The 16,573-nt window shown below is 43.6% G+C and overlaps 1 protein-coding gene across 3 annotated transcripts in view; it reads left to right on the forward strand.

Moving 5' to 3' along the window:
• The window catches only part of NARS2 (asparaginyl-tRNA synthetase 2, mitochondrial), a 78,761-nt gene that overhangs the window by 49,212 nt on the left and 12,976 nt on the right, over positions 1-16,573 (forward strand). For all 3 annotated transcript variants that reach the window (XR_010917154.1, XM_067533187.1, XM_067533188.1), the window contains exons 8-12: positions 10,727-10,825; positions 10,975-11,012; positions 12,944-13,010; positions 14,570-14,707; positions 16,383-16,480. Coding sequence is in view for 2 of the 3 variants with exons in the window: in XM_067533187.1 (XP_067389288.1) it covers positions 10,727-10,825; positions 10,975-11,012; positions 12,944-13,010; positions 14,570-14,707; positions 16,383-16,480 (440 nt within the window). In the remaining variant the exon portion in view is untranslated. The remainder of the gene's footprint in view (positions 1-10,726; positions 10,826-10,974; positions 11,013-12,943; positions 13,011-14,569; positions 14,708-16,382; positions 16,481-16,573) is intronic.

The raw sequence follows: 16,573 nt of genomic DNA on the forward strand, positions 1-16,573 counted from the left end.
TCACACCTCTGATGGTTAGAAATCTGCATCTAATTTCAAGTCTAAACTTCCTGATGGCCAATTTATATCTATTAATTCTTGTGTCCACATTGGTGCTGAACTTAAATAATTCCTCTCCCTCCCTGGTATTTATCCCTTTCATGTATTTATAGAGAGCAATCATATTTCCCCTCAACCTTTTGGTTAGGTTAAACAAGCCAAGCTCTTTCAGTCTCCTCTCATAAAGCAAGTTTTCCATTCCTCAGATCATCCTAGTAGCCCTTCTCTGTACCTGTTCCAGTTTGAATTTATCTTTCTTAAACACAGGGGATCAGAACTGCACACAATATTCCAGATAATGTCTCACCAGCGCCTTGTATAATGGTACTAACACCTCCCTATCTCTACTGGAAATACCTTGTCTGATGCATCCTAGGACCGCATTAGCTTTTTTCACAGCCACATCACATTGGCAGCTCATAGTCATCCTGTGATCAACCAATACGCCCAGGTCCTTCTCCTCTTCTGTCACTTCCAACTGATGTGCCAAGGTCAGTAATAAAAAGGTTAAATAAGATTGGTCCCAAGACCGATCCCTAAGGAACTCCACTAGTAACCTCTCTCCAGCCTGACAGTTCACCTTTCATTATGACCCGTTGTAGTTTCCCCTTTAACCAGTTTCTTATCCATCTTTCAATTTTCATATTAATCCCCATCTTTTCCAATTTAACTAATAATTCACCATGTGGAACCGTATCAAATGCCTTACTGAAATCTAAGTAAATTAGAACCACTGCATTCCCTTTGTCTAAAAAAATTGTTATCTTCTCAAAAAAGATCAGGTTGGTCTGGCACGATCTACCTTTTGTAAAGCCATCTTGTATTTTATCCCAGTTACCATTAACCTCGATGTCCTTAACTACTTTCTCTTTCAAAAATTTTTCTAAGACCTTGCATGCTATTAGAGGTCAAACTAACAGGCCTGTAGTTATCCGGATCACTTTTTTTCCCTTTCTTAAAATAGGAACTATGTTAGCAATTCTCCAGGCATACTGTACTGCCCCTGAATTTACAAATTCGTTAAAAATCCTTACTAATGGGCTTGCAATTTCATGTGCCAGTTCCTTTAATATACTTGGATGGAGATTATTCACTCCCCCACCCCCGGATTTAGTCCCATTAAGCTGTTCCAGTTTAGCTTCTACCTTGGGTGTGGTCATTTCTACCTCCATATCCTCATTCCCATTAGCCACCCTGCCACTATCCCCAGGCTCATCATTAGCCTTATTAAAAATGGAGGCAAAGTATTTGTTTAGATATTTGGCCATGCCTAGATTATCCTTAACCTCCACCCATCCTCAGTGCTTAGTGGTCCCCCTTCTTCTTTCTTTTTCTTCCTATTTATATGGCTATAGAACCTTTTACTATTGGTTTTAATTCCCTTTGCAAGGTCCAACTCTACTTGGCTTTTGGCCTGTCTCACTTTATCTCTACATGTTCTGACCTCCAAGAGGTAGCTTTTCTTGCTGATCCCTCCCATCTTCCACTCTTTGTAGGCTTTCTGCTTTCTCTTAATCACCTGTCTGAGATGCTCACTCATCCAGCTTGGTCTACAACTTTTGCCTATGAATTTTTTCCCCTTCCTTGGGATGCAGGCTTCAGATAGTTCCTGCAACTTTGACGAAGTAATTCCAAGCCTCCTCCACCTTTAGATCCATGAGTTCTTCTGTCCAGTCCACTTCCCCAGCTAATTCCCTTAATTTTTTAAAGTTAGCCCTTTTGAAGGCAAAGACCTTAGTCACAGATCTAGTTTTGTTTATCCTTCCATTTAGTGTGAACTGAATTAGCTCATGGTCGCTCGAACCAAGGTTGTCCCCGCAACTAGTTCTTCTATGAGGTCCTCATTACTCACCAATTCCAAATCTAAAATGGCATCCCCTCTTGTTGGTTCAGTAACTATTTGGTGAAGGAATCTGTCAGCTATCACATCCAGGAAAATCTGGGCCCTGTTATTACTAGTAGCACTTGCCCTCCAGTCTATATCTGGGAAGTTAGTCTCCCATAATCACACAGTTCCCAGTAGTGTTTACTTAGTTAAAAGCCTTAAAGAGGTCTCTGTCCATGTCCAAATCAGATCCTGGTGGTCTGTAGCACACCCCAAGCACTGTCCCAGGGGAAACTCTAGTAGTTTTCTTCCCCAGTGTGAGTTTTATTCAGACAGACTTTGTCTTATCAATTCCATCACTTCTAATTTCTTTACAGTCTACCTCATCATCAATATACAATGCTACTCCACCACCTTTGTCTTTATATCTGTCTTTCTTAAACAGCACATACCCTTCAATACTTGTACACCTGTTGTGACTATTGTTCCACCATGTTTCTGTTATCCCTATAATATCTGGTTTCACTTCCTCTACCAGTACCTCTAGTTCCTCCTTGCATTGGTATACAAGTGTCTTAATTTTTGCTCTTTGGCTTCGCTCACATTCTTTACCTGATTTGGTACAGTCATTCTATTGCCAATATCACCTATTAGACTGGTAGCTACACTACCCTTCCTCTTAATGTCCATTCTGCTCCCCACTGCTGTGTCCTTTCTTACTTCATTTTCCTCCCTCTCAATGCTAAAATGAGGTATGGAGATTACCTGGGCATTTCCCAACCATCTCCCCCAACTCCCTAGTTTAAAGCTCTCTTAATCGGTTGTGCCAGCCTCCATCCTAGAAGTGCATTCCCCCCCGCTCAGGTGAAGTCCATCCCAAGAGAACAGTCCTCTGTCCAGGAATGCCTCCCAGTGGCCATACATCCCAAAGCCCTCCTTATAGCACCACTGACTGAGCCATCTGTTGATCATCAGAATCTTGTCATGCCTTTGTTGTCCTCCTTTAGGGACAGGCAGAATCCCACTGAAGATCACCTGAGCCTCCATTTCCTTAACAGTCTTCCCCAGCCTGGCCTAGTCTCCTTTGATACGTTCCAGTGAGAATCTAGCCATATCATTTGTACCCACATGAAGGACAATCAGTGGATTCTTTCCCGCTCCCGTTAGGATCCTCTTCAGCCTCAGGTCCACATCCCGTATCTTAGCACCCAGCAGACAGCACACCCTTCTGTTCTCCGGATCAACTCTGGTTACAGGCCTGTCTGTTCTTCTCAGCAGGGAGTCCCCAGTCATGTAGACCTGCCTTTTCCTGGTAACAGTGCGATTCTCCGGCCTATCCCCTGTTCTTTCTGGCTGCAAGTCACTGCATCTACTATTCTCCTTTACAATCCTCTGCAACCGTTCCTGTATCCTCCTGGGGCTCTTATTTGGTGCTGTCTCCATTGGCTCATCCACTTTTTATATAGGACTAGCTGCTCTTCTTTTCTTCCTTGCCCTCCCACCTTCAGCAACCACCTGCTGTGCCCCTTCCTCATTTTCCAACTCTGCAAACCTGTTTCTGACCTCTGTTTCTCCTTCACTAGCCTATCTTTTCCTCTGCCGGGTTCTCGCAGTCACATGTTTCCACTGGCCACTTTCCTCACCCAGCATTCTCCCCTCAGAGTTCATTGGTCCTGCTTCCATCTGCAGGTCTGGGTTTTTCCCTTCAGCCTCCTCATTCCTTTGCTCCATCATCTGCTTGAACCCCCTTCTAAACTCAACCAAAGTTTCCACCTGCATCTCCAACCCTCAAATCTTCTGTTCCATCAGCTCTGTGAGGCGGCACTTCATACGAATGAAACTCTTTTGAGGTAACCCCTCCAGGATCATGTACATCCCGCAGTACGTCCTGAGAGCTGATAGTATTGTCAGCATCGTTGATACTTTGTGCTGAATTCACAAAGCCAGACATCCAAGACTGAAGGGGATACCTGCAATGCTTTAATAGCTACTCCTGCATTTATTCATATGATTTGATAAGTCGCAGGCTCTTTAAAGGCGGAGGTTCCCCATCCCAGGAGCTACATCAGATCCCCTAATTAAGAAGATATCATGGAATTAAATCATGTCTATCTGTGCATATGTAAATCAAGCAAACAAATGAATACAAAGTGCACTATATCAATGCAGCTTTAAGGTTGAGAGTTTAACCACACAAAGTTGGAAAATTCAGAGTTAAGAATGCCACGTTAATGGGAACTTGACTCCCTTGGTCCTATCCGTTATAATGTCTCATTCTATTCTGATTCATGTCCAGCCCTCATCACCGTAGTATCTGAGCTCCTTCCAGAAGTTCAGCAAAGGCTCAATCCTGCTGGTGCTGAGCTGAGCACTCTAGTTCCAGACTAGCAAAACACTCAAGCACATGCTTGCTTTGGAGCAAATGAGCTGGAGTCACTGGGATTGCTCACATGCTCAAAGTTAAGCATACCCCTAGGTGCTGTGGTTGATTGGGGCCAGAGTGCTCAGCGCACTATGCAGGATCCAAGTATCCTAACTACTGTGTGATGTGTGGTTGTTCTGTCTCCTCTTCTCTCAGAGGAACGTTGGGCCATGTCACAGAATATCTGGCAAATATAGCAGGAAGATACTATGGGGTATACATGAGTTGGCTGTTAGAGGCCTCTGGTACATTGTCAAACATGATGCTGAAGGATACATGCCACTAACCACCAGAGAAATGCACTAAGAATGCTTTAATATGCATAATATAAGAGAGAAAGAAGATGAGGATCCAAGGGGAGAGGCAGAACTGGGACTGACTTGGTAAAGTGACTGGGATTGGGATGAAAAGACTGAGTGGAGACTGGGGCTGGTTTGGAGAGGGTAATGGGACTGGGATGAGGAGGTAGCCATGGGGACACATTGGAGGGGTTGGGATAGAAGGGGTCAAGTTTGGAGGGAAAGGGCAAAAGAATCTGTGCCTGCAAGAGCACACTCCACTCCAGCACCTGGAATAGGACTCCAGGTTCATGAGTCCCGGTCCACATAGGTGATGACAACCTACTACTGCTGTCAGTTACTCCGTTAACTCAAGCGGCAGTGGATCTAAAGGTTCCAACCCTGCTGATGAACCATGTGAGTGTTGTTATGATATCACATGACGGAGCATTTCAGTTTGCTTTTATAAAATCCTACTCAATTGCACACAAAGAAACTACATTAAAAGAATATTATGAAGGTTGCAAATCAAACACTCATTAATTAGGAAATGCCAGAATTTAGGTTGCCCATGCAGCCTTAATTTAACACACTTGTGCATATACATTACTTAAGGCAACGGAATGCTGTCCTGGAGAATTAGATTCAGTTCCTGTCTCTGCAACAGAGTTTCTGTGAGATGCTAGACAAACCACCTCAATCAAACTTTTCACAGGTGTTTTGTTTTGTTTTCTGGGTGCCCAACTTAATACCACTGGGGTCTGATTTGCAGAAGTGCTGAGCCGTCACAGCTGCAACTGAAGTCAGTGGGAGCTGCGCTTGGAACAAATAGTGACATATGCTAAGTACATTGAAAAATCATAACCTGGATATCTCAAATTTGGCACCCAAAATTAGTGGACACTTCTGATCTTAAGCTCTCTGTGCCTCAGTTCCCCATCTGTAAAATTAGGGTAATAATAGACCCTCCCCTCATGAGCGGTGTAGTGAAAATCAATTAATGTTTATGAAGCACTCAGATAACATATCATGATGAGCACCATAGAAAAGCCCCTAAGGAAATTAAATCACTCTGTCTTCAGGGCAGGGTTTCAGTAGTGTGCAGTAAAATAAGGCCTCAGCTAGGAGAAAATAAATTACTGAATAAGCTCATCATTTAGTGAGCACTGTTCATCCTGTGTACTTAATGAGGCAGGGGGTCATGTGGAAAAATAGTATGTGATGATGTAATTAAAGATCATCATGCATATGCAGAAGGGGGCTGAATTAAAGTTGCATGTGCAATCTTAATTTGGGCACTTCCTAACTTGATTGCTTGAATTTGCAACCTTAATAATGTTTTTTTTAATGTAAGTTTCATGTGTGTCATTAGGAAATAAGTCGTTGTCAACCCAGTGTGAAATATTCTCTTTGCAGCTGTTCCACTCACAAATTATTTCTTCTGGTCCTTGGAGCAATTGTTTCCTGAGGCACGTTTCCTGTATAAAAATGATGAAAGAGCTCCACTCGGATCCCAGATTTGGTTTCCGGGGTGATGTCTGCCTCCAACATTACTCGGTTACATCATGGGTTTGCAACAGACCAATGCAGGCAGCCAGTTGAGACTGCTAACTTTTTGTTGTGACATACTATGAGCACAGCCCTCGCTCTCTAGAAATTTAGTTCCTAAAACGGCGACTATGTGCACAGTGGAGGTGAGTGAGTATCTGACATGAGTCATGCCTGGATCTCACCATTTTGTGCGAGTGAGAGCAAGCAGGAAGGAGATAGGAATATCAGTGCATGAAAACGCAGCTGAATCATGACAAGTGCATGACAACGTTTAAATATGTAGCAGCCTACAATCTATTGGAGACTACATCGTTGTTGTCATTGGGCATGATTCATGGTAAATGTGTAGACAAATAATCCCATGTAGAAGTGTATTAATGATTGTGCAAATGCCATAGGGTGACAGAAGAGATGCTCACACGTTCTCCTCCATCACAGAGCATTGTTGAAACATCTACTGTTTTAACTTCAGGTGTAGTTTTAGATTGGGGATATCAAAAGTCACAAGCAAAGTACCACACAGTTATGATCTGAGCTCAAAATCCCAATTGGAGACCTTCAAGAAGTCTTCCAGCAAAAGCAGAGAAGGCTGGGCTTGACGTTGCTGATATTTCTAAAGTTTAAAAAGAAAAAAGCAGGACAAAAATGTGGGGTGGGGGATGGGGAAAATTACCCCTCCCTCCTCTGCCGTGTTCTCCGCCCTCAGCTTTTAAGCCATCTTTATTAAGAAATCAATAGAGAGAACAGACTGAAATTTTTTCCTTTGCAGGTCACATTTGTTCCAGCAGGCCTGTAAATCTGGCCTCTCCAGCTCACCCCATCCTCAAACTACTATCAGAAGTGAAATTAACAAAGCATTGACTATATTCTTCCACTTGCTTTTGTGCTATCCTATTCCCCATCCCTCCATCTTGTCTGGTTAAAATTATAACTTTGTTGGGATGTCGTCACTGTATTTATTGTTGCATGGATAAGCGTACCCATGCTGGCTTGGATCTAGCTAGCATGGGTAACAGTCGTAGTGTACACGTGGTGGCACAGGTTTCACAATGGGCTAGCAGCTGGAGTACGTATTCAGGGTTACCCACAGGCTTATAGTTGGGTTGCTAGTTCATGCTACCATGTCTTCAATACTATTCTTATGCGTGCTAACTAGATTAAAGCTAGCACAGGTATGCCTACCTGTGCTACAGTCACGCCTTCACTTTACAGTGAAGACATACCCTTTCGGAGAGAGATCTTTCATCTTGATTTTGCCTTATAAAGTGCCTTGGTACTGCATATAGAAATAAGAGTAACTGTAGTCGGGAAGAGACAAAGTGCTGAACCATATGTCTTTTGATTTTGCCAAAACATAACCTCAGTCTCAAGCTTTGAAATATTTCTCAGCTTGTTTTCTCCCATATCACCCACTTTTTTGCCCGCAAGAAATATCGGATGCTCTGGGAACCAACTTCTTACTTTAGAACAGAAAAAAAAAAAAAAAAAAGAAACCAACCAAAAATAAAGTTTTGGTTTCTCAAACCACATGATACTTTCATTTCCTAGAAAGAGGAAGCTTAATGTAAAAGCCCTTCCACGCTGCCTGTTTGAAACTGGGTTGTCATAATTATCAATGAATTTTTCTAGGGCTGTCAAACAATTACAAAAATTCACGATTAACCCTGACATTAAAATAGTTATGATTGATCGCAGTTTTAATCACACTGTTAAACAATAATAGAATACCATTTATTTAAATATTTTTGAATGCTTTCTGCATTTTCAAATATATTTATCAATTACAACACAGAATACAAAGTTTTTATTACATATATTTGCACTGCAAAAAAAGATAAACAAAAGAGAGTATTTTTCAGTTCACCTCATACAAGTACTATAGTGCAGTCTTTTATGGTGAAAGTGCAATTTTACAAATGTAGAATTTTTTTTACCTCACTGCACTGAAACATAAAGCGATGTAAAACTTTAGAGCCTAAAAGTCTACTTAGTCCTTCTTCTTGTTTAGCCAGTCGCTAAGACAAACAAGCTTTTTCACATTTACAAGAGATACAGGTGCCCGCTTCTTATTTACAATGTCACCTGAAAGTGAGAACAGGCATTCGCATAGCACCATTGTAGCCGGTGTTGGAAGATATTTATTCATGGATGGCTGGTGAAAGTTCCCTGTTCTGCCTCTTCTGCTTGTGGCCCCGCCCACACTCCACCCCTGCTCCATCCCAGGCCCCTCCCTGCTGAGCCCACTTCCCTCCCCCCCCCCCCCCCCCGGCTTGGCCTCCCCACCACCATTTCCCTCCTCCCCACACACTTGAACTCACTGCTCACCTTGTTACCCCTTCTCTGCTCAGCCACCTCCTATCTTCCACACCCCGTTTCCCGCTATGCCTCTCCGCCACCATGTCCTTCTCCCCCCACTCAGCCCCATTGCTCGCTGTGTCCCTCTTTCCCCCTCAGTCCTGCATTTGTAAGTTGTGTTTTCATGATAAAGATTGCACTACAGTACTCGTATCAGGTGAATTGAAAAATACTATTTCTGTTATTTACCTTTTTTCAGTGCAAATATTTGTAATAAAACATAATCTGAAGTGAGCACTGTATACTTTATATTCTGTGTCGTAACTGAAATCAATATATTTGAAAATGTAGAAAACCATCCAAAAATATTTATAATAAATTTAAATCGGTATTCTATTATTGTTTAACAGTGCGATTAAAACTGCAACTAATTGCAACTGTTTTTTAAATCTAGTTCATTTGTTTTACATTAATCGCTTGAGTTAAGCACAATTAATTGACAGCCTAATTTCCTTTGCGTAAGCCTTTTTCTAGCTAGTTTAGAGAGGATGCAAAGTCAGCTGTTGGGTCACTTGCGGCTCTGTCAGTTCAGCAGCAGGAATGCTGGCTTTTAATTTACCCAGTATAGGTGTACCAATAATGGTAATGCCCTTCATTTATATGTGGTAGTGCCTTTCAGCCATTTGGATCTGCAAACACTTTCCAAGCTGGGGGACAAATATTGCTATTTACACCCAGGCATCCCCATTAGCTTGGGTGGGGTTGTACAGATGTAACTCAGAGCAGCGGTTAGCCCTGTAGGAATCCAGTTACCCACCACAGTAATACAGCCACTTCTTGGGAAGAAGGTGGCAACTATTTAATAATACACAGCAGCACTTCAACGGTGTGTGACAGGAGGTGAAGAATACCTTCTCCAGTTGAGACTAGTTGGAGAAGTTGGACAGCGTGCCTAAAAGCTGGTCTACATTATGATTCCAAACTAGTTTTAAAACTGCTTTAGCTGAACTGGTTTTAAATCCATTTAGGATTTTGGGAGGAAATTTCCCCAGCGAAGAAAGGTCTGAGAAGTTTCTTTCTGGAGATGCGTGTTGGTCCTCCCTGAAACTCCTGTGTATACCACACACACCTCAGCTCTGCAGCAAGTCTCTGTGTATCCCAGAAGCTCATGCTTCCTCAGGTTTTACTGACTGGGAATTGCTGCACCTGTAGCGTTCAATTAGTCACTGTTGGGCTAGCCAATGGCTACTAGGAACCTACAGTAAATAGTAGATTCATACTTCATCTGGACTCTGCTGCTGAGGGCACAATCACCACTTCGGATCTGAGAGAACCCCTCAGATCGTTATAAAACCTCCATTTTATTGGGAGGTGCTAGTCTCTAGTCCTAGCTTCAGCTGAGCTGCATCCCCACTGCACCACTCCATCTCTGACACAGACCCGTGGAGTAAGGTCTCTGCCGTGAGTTAGAAAGAGAGAGCAGGAGACGTAGCCAATGTTCACACCCATTTGGTATCTCAGTCACTCTTACGTGTACCACAAGAGGAAAAAAATCACAAAAGAAGGATGTGCTTTTGGTTGGTGCACTGAGCGGGGACTCAGCAGATCTGATTTCAGTTTCCTGCCCTACTCCAGACTCTCTCTGTCACGCTGGACAAGTCACTTCAGCCAGTCCCTGAAAGTATTTGGGCACCTAACTCCCATTTGAAATACCTTTGTAGATGTGTCTCTTAGTCTCTCTGTGCCTCACTTCCCTGTCTGTAAAATTGGAATAATGTTTCCTTTCTCCCACCCTCTGTCTGTTTTGTCTCTTTGGCTTCTAAGCTTTTCGGGCAAGGCCTGTTTCTTGCTATATGATTGTACAGTGCCTAGCACAGAGGGGTCTTGATATTGGGTGGAGCATCTAAATGCTATCTTAATACAAATCATAACAAAGCAGAAAAAGAACTGTTCATTAAAGGGCAAACTCCCCACTGTGAACTAGCCCGAAACCAACAGACAAAGGAGACAACAACTTCTCTTCACTGCTGACCTGGGCTGCTGTTTGAATGTTCTAAATCGGTATCTTTCATTGCGAATATTTGACTGATTTAAGAAGATCAGCAGGGAGTGGCTCTCAGAGCCCTCACTTCAGCCTCTTGAGCTAAAAGATTAAGCCCGGTAGTTGAAAGCCGTAACAAGCTGATAGGCTGTTATGTAGTCCAGCCGCTAGAGAGGGACGAAGACACTGTTGGCCTGCATGTAGCACTTTTTATGTATAACTTAGAATATACAGGTGGTCTCAGTTTTCGTGCTCTTATGTGTTTTCCCTGTCAGGTTATAGAGGATCTTTTCAAGACAGCGACAAGCATCGTGCTCTCCAAATGTCCTCACGATGTCGAGCTTTTTCATAAATACGTATCTCCTGCCCAAAAGGTAATAAACATGACAGGAAAAAACTGCAAGCTTCCCTATATCTTCCAAATACTCTTGGCAGTGCATAGACATGAATTTAACTGAGCTCTCTCGTGCTAACCATTAAGAGTAAGCTTACATTTTTTTTGTTGCCTTTTGTTTTAACCAAGGGCAGGTTAGAACAGATGCTGAAGAACAAATTTATCATGTGAGTACCATTATTTTTGATTGCTGGCATATCACATGCTGCTGTTGGTTGAGCTACTCATTAGTTATTTTTTTCCCTTCCCCTTGTCCTGCCGCTCTCTTTTTATTATGCACAATGTCTCTTGAAGGCACTAATCACAGTTCCCTACCTGCATTTAAGCTTTGCTATTTACCCAAGTAGTTGTTACGATCTCCCTGACCATTCTGCTTCTGTGTTGCATCTGTTTCTCCTACCCTTTATGTTTTGTCTTCCTAAACTGCAAACACTTTGACACAGGAACTATCTTGTTGCTGAAGTATGTCTGTCTAGTGCCTAGCGCACTCCTGGTGCTACTGCAAATTAAATCCTTGTTCATAGACTGCAGCCATGCCGCTTTGGACTGTGCTTCTCTTTCCTGGAAGTCCTGCTGATAGCCCTCGACTGCTTTTAGATCCCATTGGCTTATGTTTCTTATTTCCCAGCTCTCTGCAATTTCAAGAGAGGGCTTCAGTCCCCATTCTGGGGCTCCGAGCATCTCCTCTTTGCTCCACTCTCATCCGAGCCCTTGACTCCTACTGGCCATCCATTCATTCTGGCAACCCGTGCCAGGTCTCCCACTCTCCTGGGTGTTGCACGTAAGCTAGGCTACATTCATGCTTTAGTAAGTTGTTCACAATGGATTTGTGACCTATAGCTTTCAGTGTGGTGGTGATTTTCATCTGCACAAGCACCCCAAGATGTTGCTGGGAAGTGCGCCCTGTGTGTGTGTGAACCATGAGTCCCCTTTGAGCTATGAGCAACCTCAAAAGGCTTCAGGTAGCAAACGTAGGTGAGGTTCCAGCCATGTTATTGTGGAATTGCATAACCCAAGCACATGGAACAACATTTTCCTCACTGACTATTTATTTCAGAAAGCTTTATTGAATCCTTGCTCATGTTCTTTAGTGAGCTTGGTCTATAATTGGATTTAGCCAATGATACACAGAGATTTGATTATTGTTACCAGATTATTAGCTTTCCCAGTGATGGCTTGTTTACGTTGTTACAGCCTGGTATGTGGAAAATCCATCACGCAGCTTCCTTCATTTGGTTTTGGTTTCTAGTCACATTTTTGTGGGTTGCAAAGAAGACACTGGGACAGGTTCTTCAATCTGTTATCCCAGTTTGCTCTGCCAATTGCTCTATTGATTTACAGTGGAGCATCTGGTGCCAGAATTGCCCTTTTGGGGACAGGAACATGTTGATGAAAATAAGTTTTGCATTTTACATTATAACAGTCATAAAATGTAAGCTCTTTGTGGGATGATCTGTCTTGTAGAGTAAAGCGCTGAGCACATGACTGGTGATAGGCGGATGAGAATGCCTTTCATCCTGAAGAGCCCCCAAGTACTTATACAAATGAGACTGGAACAGAATCTCTTCACTCTTGGCTGATGTGCAGCCATCTCTGGGGTGGAACATGAATGCTGTTTAAGAATGTATTGTAGCAATACAAAAGAAGCATCATAGGAAATGAAGGAAGGCAGAACATAATCATCCAAACTGGAATTTGCCTGAGCCACTGGGACTAACTCTCCACACCCACCTGCAACTCTTGTGAAGAGTGTCATGTAATCTTTGATTTCTCCACGTGCTCATTGTTAAGGCCTCGTGTGATATAGCACCAAGCAGCACCATGCTGGATCAGTGGGTCAATTACTGACTCAGTGAGAAACCTGCCATCTATTAAGTTACCAGGCGCTCTTCCTGTGACGTTCAGGGGTTCCTTTAGGAAAGAGGTTTCCATCCAAGGTACTTAACAGGGTTGACCTTGCTTAGTTTGAGAAACCTGAGCTCACAAGCCAAGGTGGCATGGCTGCAGTGTCCCTTTAGTTTTCCAATGCAATGCTTAGGACAGGACCCTCTTGGTGCTCTCATTTGCAGTGTCAAATGCTTTGTTTTTTCTATTGCAGAATTTCCTATACTGAAGCAGTGGAAATTTTAAAGCAAGCTCCTGAGACATTCACTTTCCAACCAGAGGTAGGTGGTACTCTGGCTGTGAGAGAGCCACTCCCTGGTTCCTGCTTCTGGGGGCTGGGTCTGCACAATGCTCTCCATTTCTAAATCCCAGGGAAGCCTCACTTCTCTCTTTCTGATGTTGCAACAGAGTTATTTCACACAGTACATGTCAGTCATTTCGTGTCATTGCACGGTTGCAAACCAGGCATAATCCAGTGTAACCACAATAGCTTGGTAGATGAAGTGTGGAATAATTTAGGAGGGAAGTTGTTACAAGAGTGAAGTGTGTATAGTGAAACTAAGCAATGACTTAAGGGAGAAGGGGGAACATAATAGTTGGGGTTGGTCCTGCTTTGAGCAGGGGGTTCGACTAGATCACTTCTTGAGGTCCCTTCCAACCCTAATCGTCTGTGTTTCTATTATAACCATTAGATTGTCAGCCGTTTCCAGAAGGAACGGTCCCTGCCTGTGTGCGTGGACGGTGTCTAGTGCATTATGGGTACTTCAGGAACACATAATAACCATCTAATAGGCGAGAGGAATTACTTAGGTGGTCCCAAGGGTTTAAATAGAAATAATGAGCTGAAACTGAGTCAAAACATTGTATTGCCTGGATAAGTAAAGGAGTCCTTTGTTCTTCTAAAAGACTGTTGTAGCCAAGGAGAGAGCAGTTTACAAATTACAGTCTTCCTAAAACTATGAGTGTACCTTCCTCAAACTTCGACTCCATCCCTGCTTCTATTAGGTACCACAGCAGGCAAAGTCCTCACTTGAGCACCTACTTCTAATCCCGCATACATAGTCATGAGTTTTAACAATCCAGTCCCCTGCTTTGAGGATAAGTCTGGCTGGGACCACCTTCAGAGCTGATGGCCCATGATCAACAGATAATTTAAAGTGGGCTCAGAGCTTAGTGTAGAATTGTAAATCCTCTATCCAGATATAGCTGCCTGTCACACTAGCAGTTCCCCCCAACAAATAATGACTCAGCCTCCTGCTGCCGTGAATGGGGGAACACCTGATGGTCCGTTCCACGGAGGCATTGGGTTTTCCTAAGCAAGAGGCTGCAGAGAGCCTCTCCCTGTGGTATGCACCAGGAAAATCTGGGAAGGGAGGGAAGGTGCAGGAGGACAGGAGGGGGGTCCAAGCAATGGTTGGATAAATCCACTTTCTGTATATCTTAGCTGGAGCTAAATCTTGGCTTGGTTTGGTGGGTGGGGAAAACAGCATTTGTCCAAGTTGTCTCTTCACTTAGACAACATAAAGATCTGCTCTAGTTCAACCCCAAGTTGTTGGGCTCGATGCAGAATTCCTGGATGGGATTCTCTGGCTCACGTTATGTAGGAGGTCAAATTAGATGACCATCCCGGTCCATGCTGGCCTTAAAAATCTGTGAAATTTATCGGAATGTAGTTTGCCTAACAGATCACTCCACATTCTAGAGACCCTGTGTGAAGAGGAGCCTAGGAAGCATCCAGGCTTTGAAAACAGTGCATCTCCACTACGTGGAGTCTTACTTTGTCTCCTTTCGTGCACGCACTGCACAACTTCCCTTGCTCTCCATGTTGTCATCTTTACAGTGGGGCAGCGATCTCCAAACTGAACATGAGAAATACCTGGTGAAGCACTGTGGCGAGGTTCCTGTGTTTGTGATTAACTACCCATATAATCTCAAACCTTTCTACATGCGGGACAATGAAGATGGACCTCAACGCACAGTAAGTCTGTGTGTGTGCATCTCCATCCTTTTTGGTCACGTACCCTGTCCTCTCTCATCCTACCTAGCAATAGAATATCATCATTCTGGCCTCCCATCATGAAGCAGGAGGTAAGATATGTCAATCAGCTGCAACAGTTATGCCCCAGTCCCGCTCCTTTCCTTCCTTTAGAGAGACATCCAAAGTAGGAGAGAATCTGATCAGTCAAGAGAAGACTGGACAGCGTAGGTCTTTGGAAGGCAGCCAGTTAGGTTTGCTGTGGTCAGTTGCTTTTTAAGGGAAGTTCAAACATAAAACCAGGTAGCAGATTTTTTTTTTTTTTAGGAGAGCCTCTTTAATGACAACCAGTGCCCATAGAATTCCATGGCGGCGTTCTCCTGCCTTTCAAATATACCAGCACAGGCTGTTGGTATTTTATCCTCCTAGCAGCAGACAGGGACAGGAAATAGACTCCTTCAGGGTTCTGCTTTGTGCATGGGGTCCCTGTGCGCCCCATTTGGAGGAATTCCTCTGTGTCTTTGGCAGTCGGGGCATGTCTGCTTTTTCCTGCCTCTCCACAGCTTGCTCTTGGGTTCTTCATACCCCTCAGGGCTTGCCCACACACAGACTTCCACCAACATAACAGAATTGGTTTCAGTCTGCACGGTTTGTTAATTGGGGGAAGATACTTCTATTTGGTATTAGTGTGGTATTTTTTACCCTTCTGGCAGATGGCCACTGGATTTAGTGACCGTGCCCTTCTGCTAAATGCATTCTGCAAGTCCCAGGTAATGAAATGAAACATTTGCTGCTGCTATAAACAATCACAGCTGGAGAAGCTCTTCTGGAGTGTGTTTATATTTACATAAGTGATATCCCAGATTCAACAGAGGAAGCTTGAGTCACAGTTTTTGTGGTTGGATGGGAGAGCTCTACTCACCTGGCAAGAGAGAGCAGCATTTGGGAAAGGACTGGTTGTAGCCCATGTTTTCTCAGCACGCTTCTTTGTCCCCCTCTAGTAGCTGGAGCACAGAAGTTCATGAGTCTGCCATAGTCTTTGGCTAACAGCTGCGTTTTTTAGCTCAGGCAGTAGAGGCTCCTGCTTTTATATCCAGAGGTTTTGGGTTCGATCCCTGCTTTCCAATGACACAGACAAAGTATATATATCTTCATTGGATGTGGAAGGTAATTTCCAGCTCAAGGAGACATACCCACTCTAGCTTTGATCAAGTTAGCATGCTAAAAATAGAAATGTAGCCATGGCGACACAAGTTTAGGACAGGCTAGCCCCCTCGACTGCATGGTCTCAGACAGGATCGTACTCAGAGAGGCTTGCTGCTTGTGCTGTCATGACTACCCTTTTATTTTTTTCCGCACGCTAACTCAATCAGAATTAGTGTGGATCTGTCATCTTGATGTGGAAATTACACCATAGCTCCAGTGTAGACATACCCTAAGGTTTCTGATCCGTTGTAGATCATCTAAACTATGCCATCTGTTATCTTGTGCCAGTCACTGTAACATTGAGCTGCCACTAGGTTAGATCATTACCTAGGTACTTGCGTAGCATCCATCACCATGGCATCGGAGCACCTCATAAACAGTAATGACATTTCTCCTCCCAGCAACTCTGGGATTACCATTGTACTGCACAGGTAAATGGCATGACTCAGTTTATGGTTCTCTTTCCCCAAAGGTTGCAGCTGTTGATCTTCTGGTACCAGGAATAGGGGAGTTATGCGGTGGCAGCCTAAGAGAGGAGCGACGGGATTTTCTACAGTCACGCTTAGAGAGGTACGGAGAAACCCTATGGCTGATTATTAGCAGTAGCAGAAGAACAATCTGGCAAGGGAGTGTGTCAGAGGCCACTGGAGTTTGGTGAGGGAA

Source organism: Emydura macquarii, unplaced genomic scaffold, assembly GCF_026122565.2.
Source record: "Emydura macquarii macquarii isolate MOO-44397 ecotype Brisbane River unplaced genomic scaffold, CSIRO-AGI_Emac_v2 contig_3328, whole genome shotgun sequence".
In the NCBI taxonomy this organism is placed as follows: domain Eukaryota; kingdom Metazoa; phylum Chordata; order Testudines; family Chelidae; genus Emydura; species Emydura macquarii.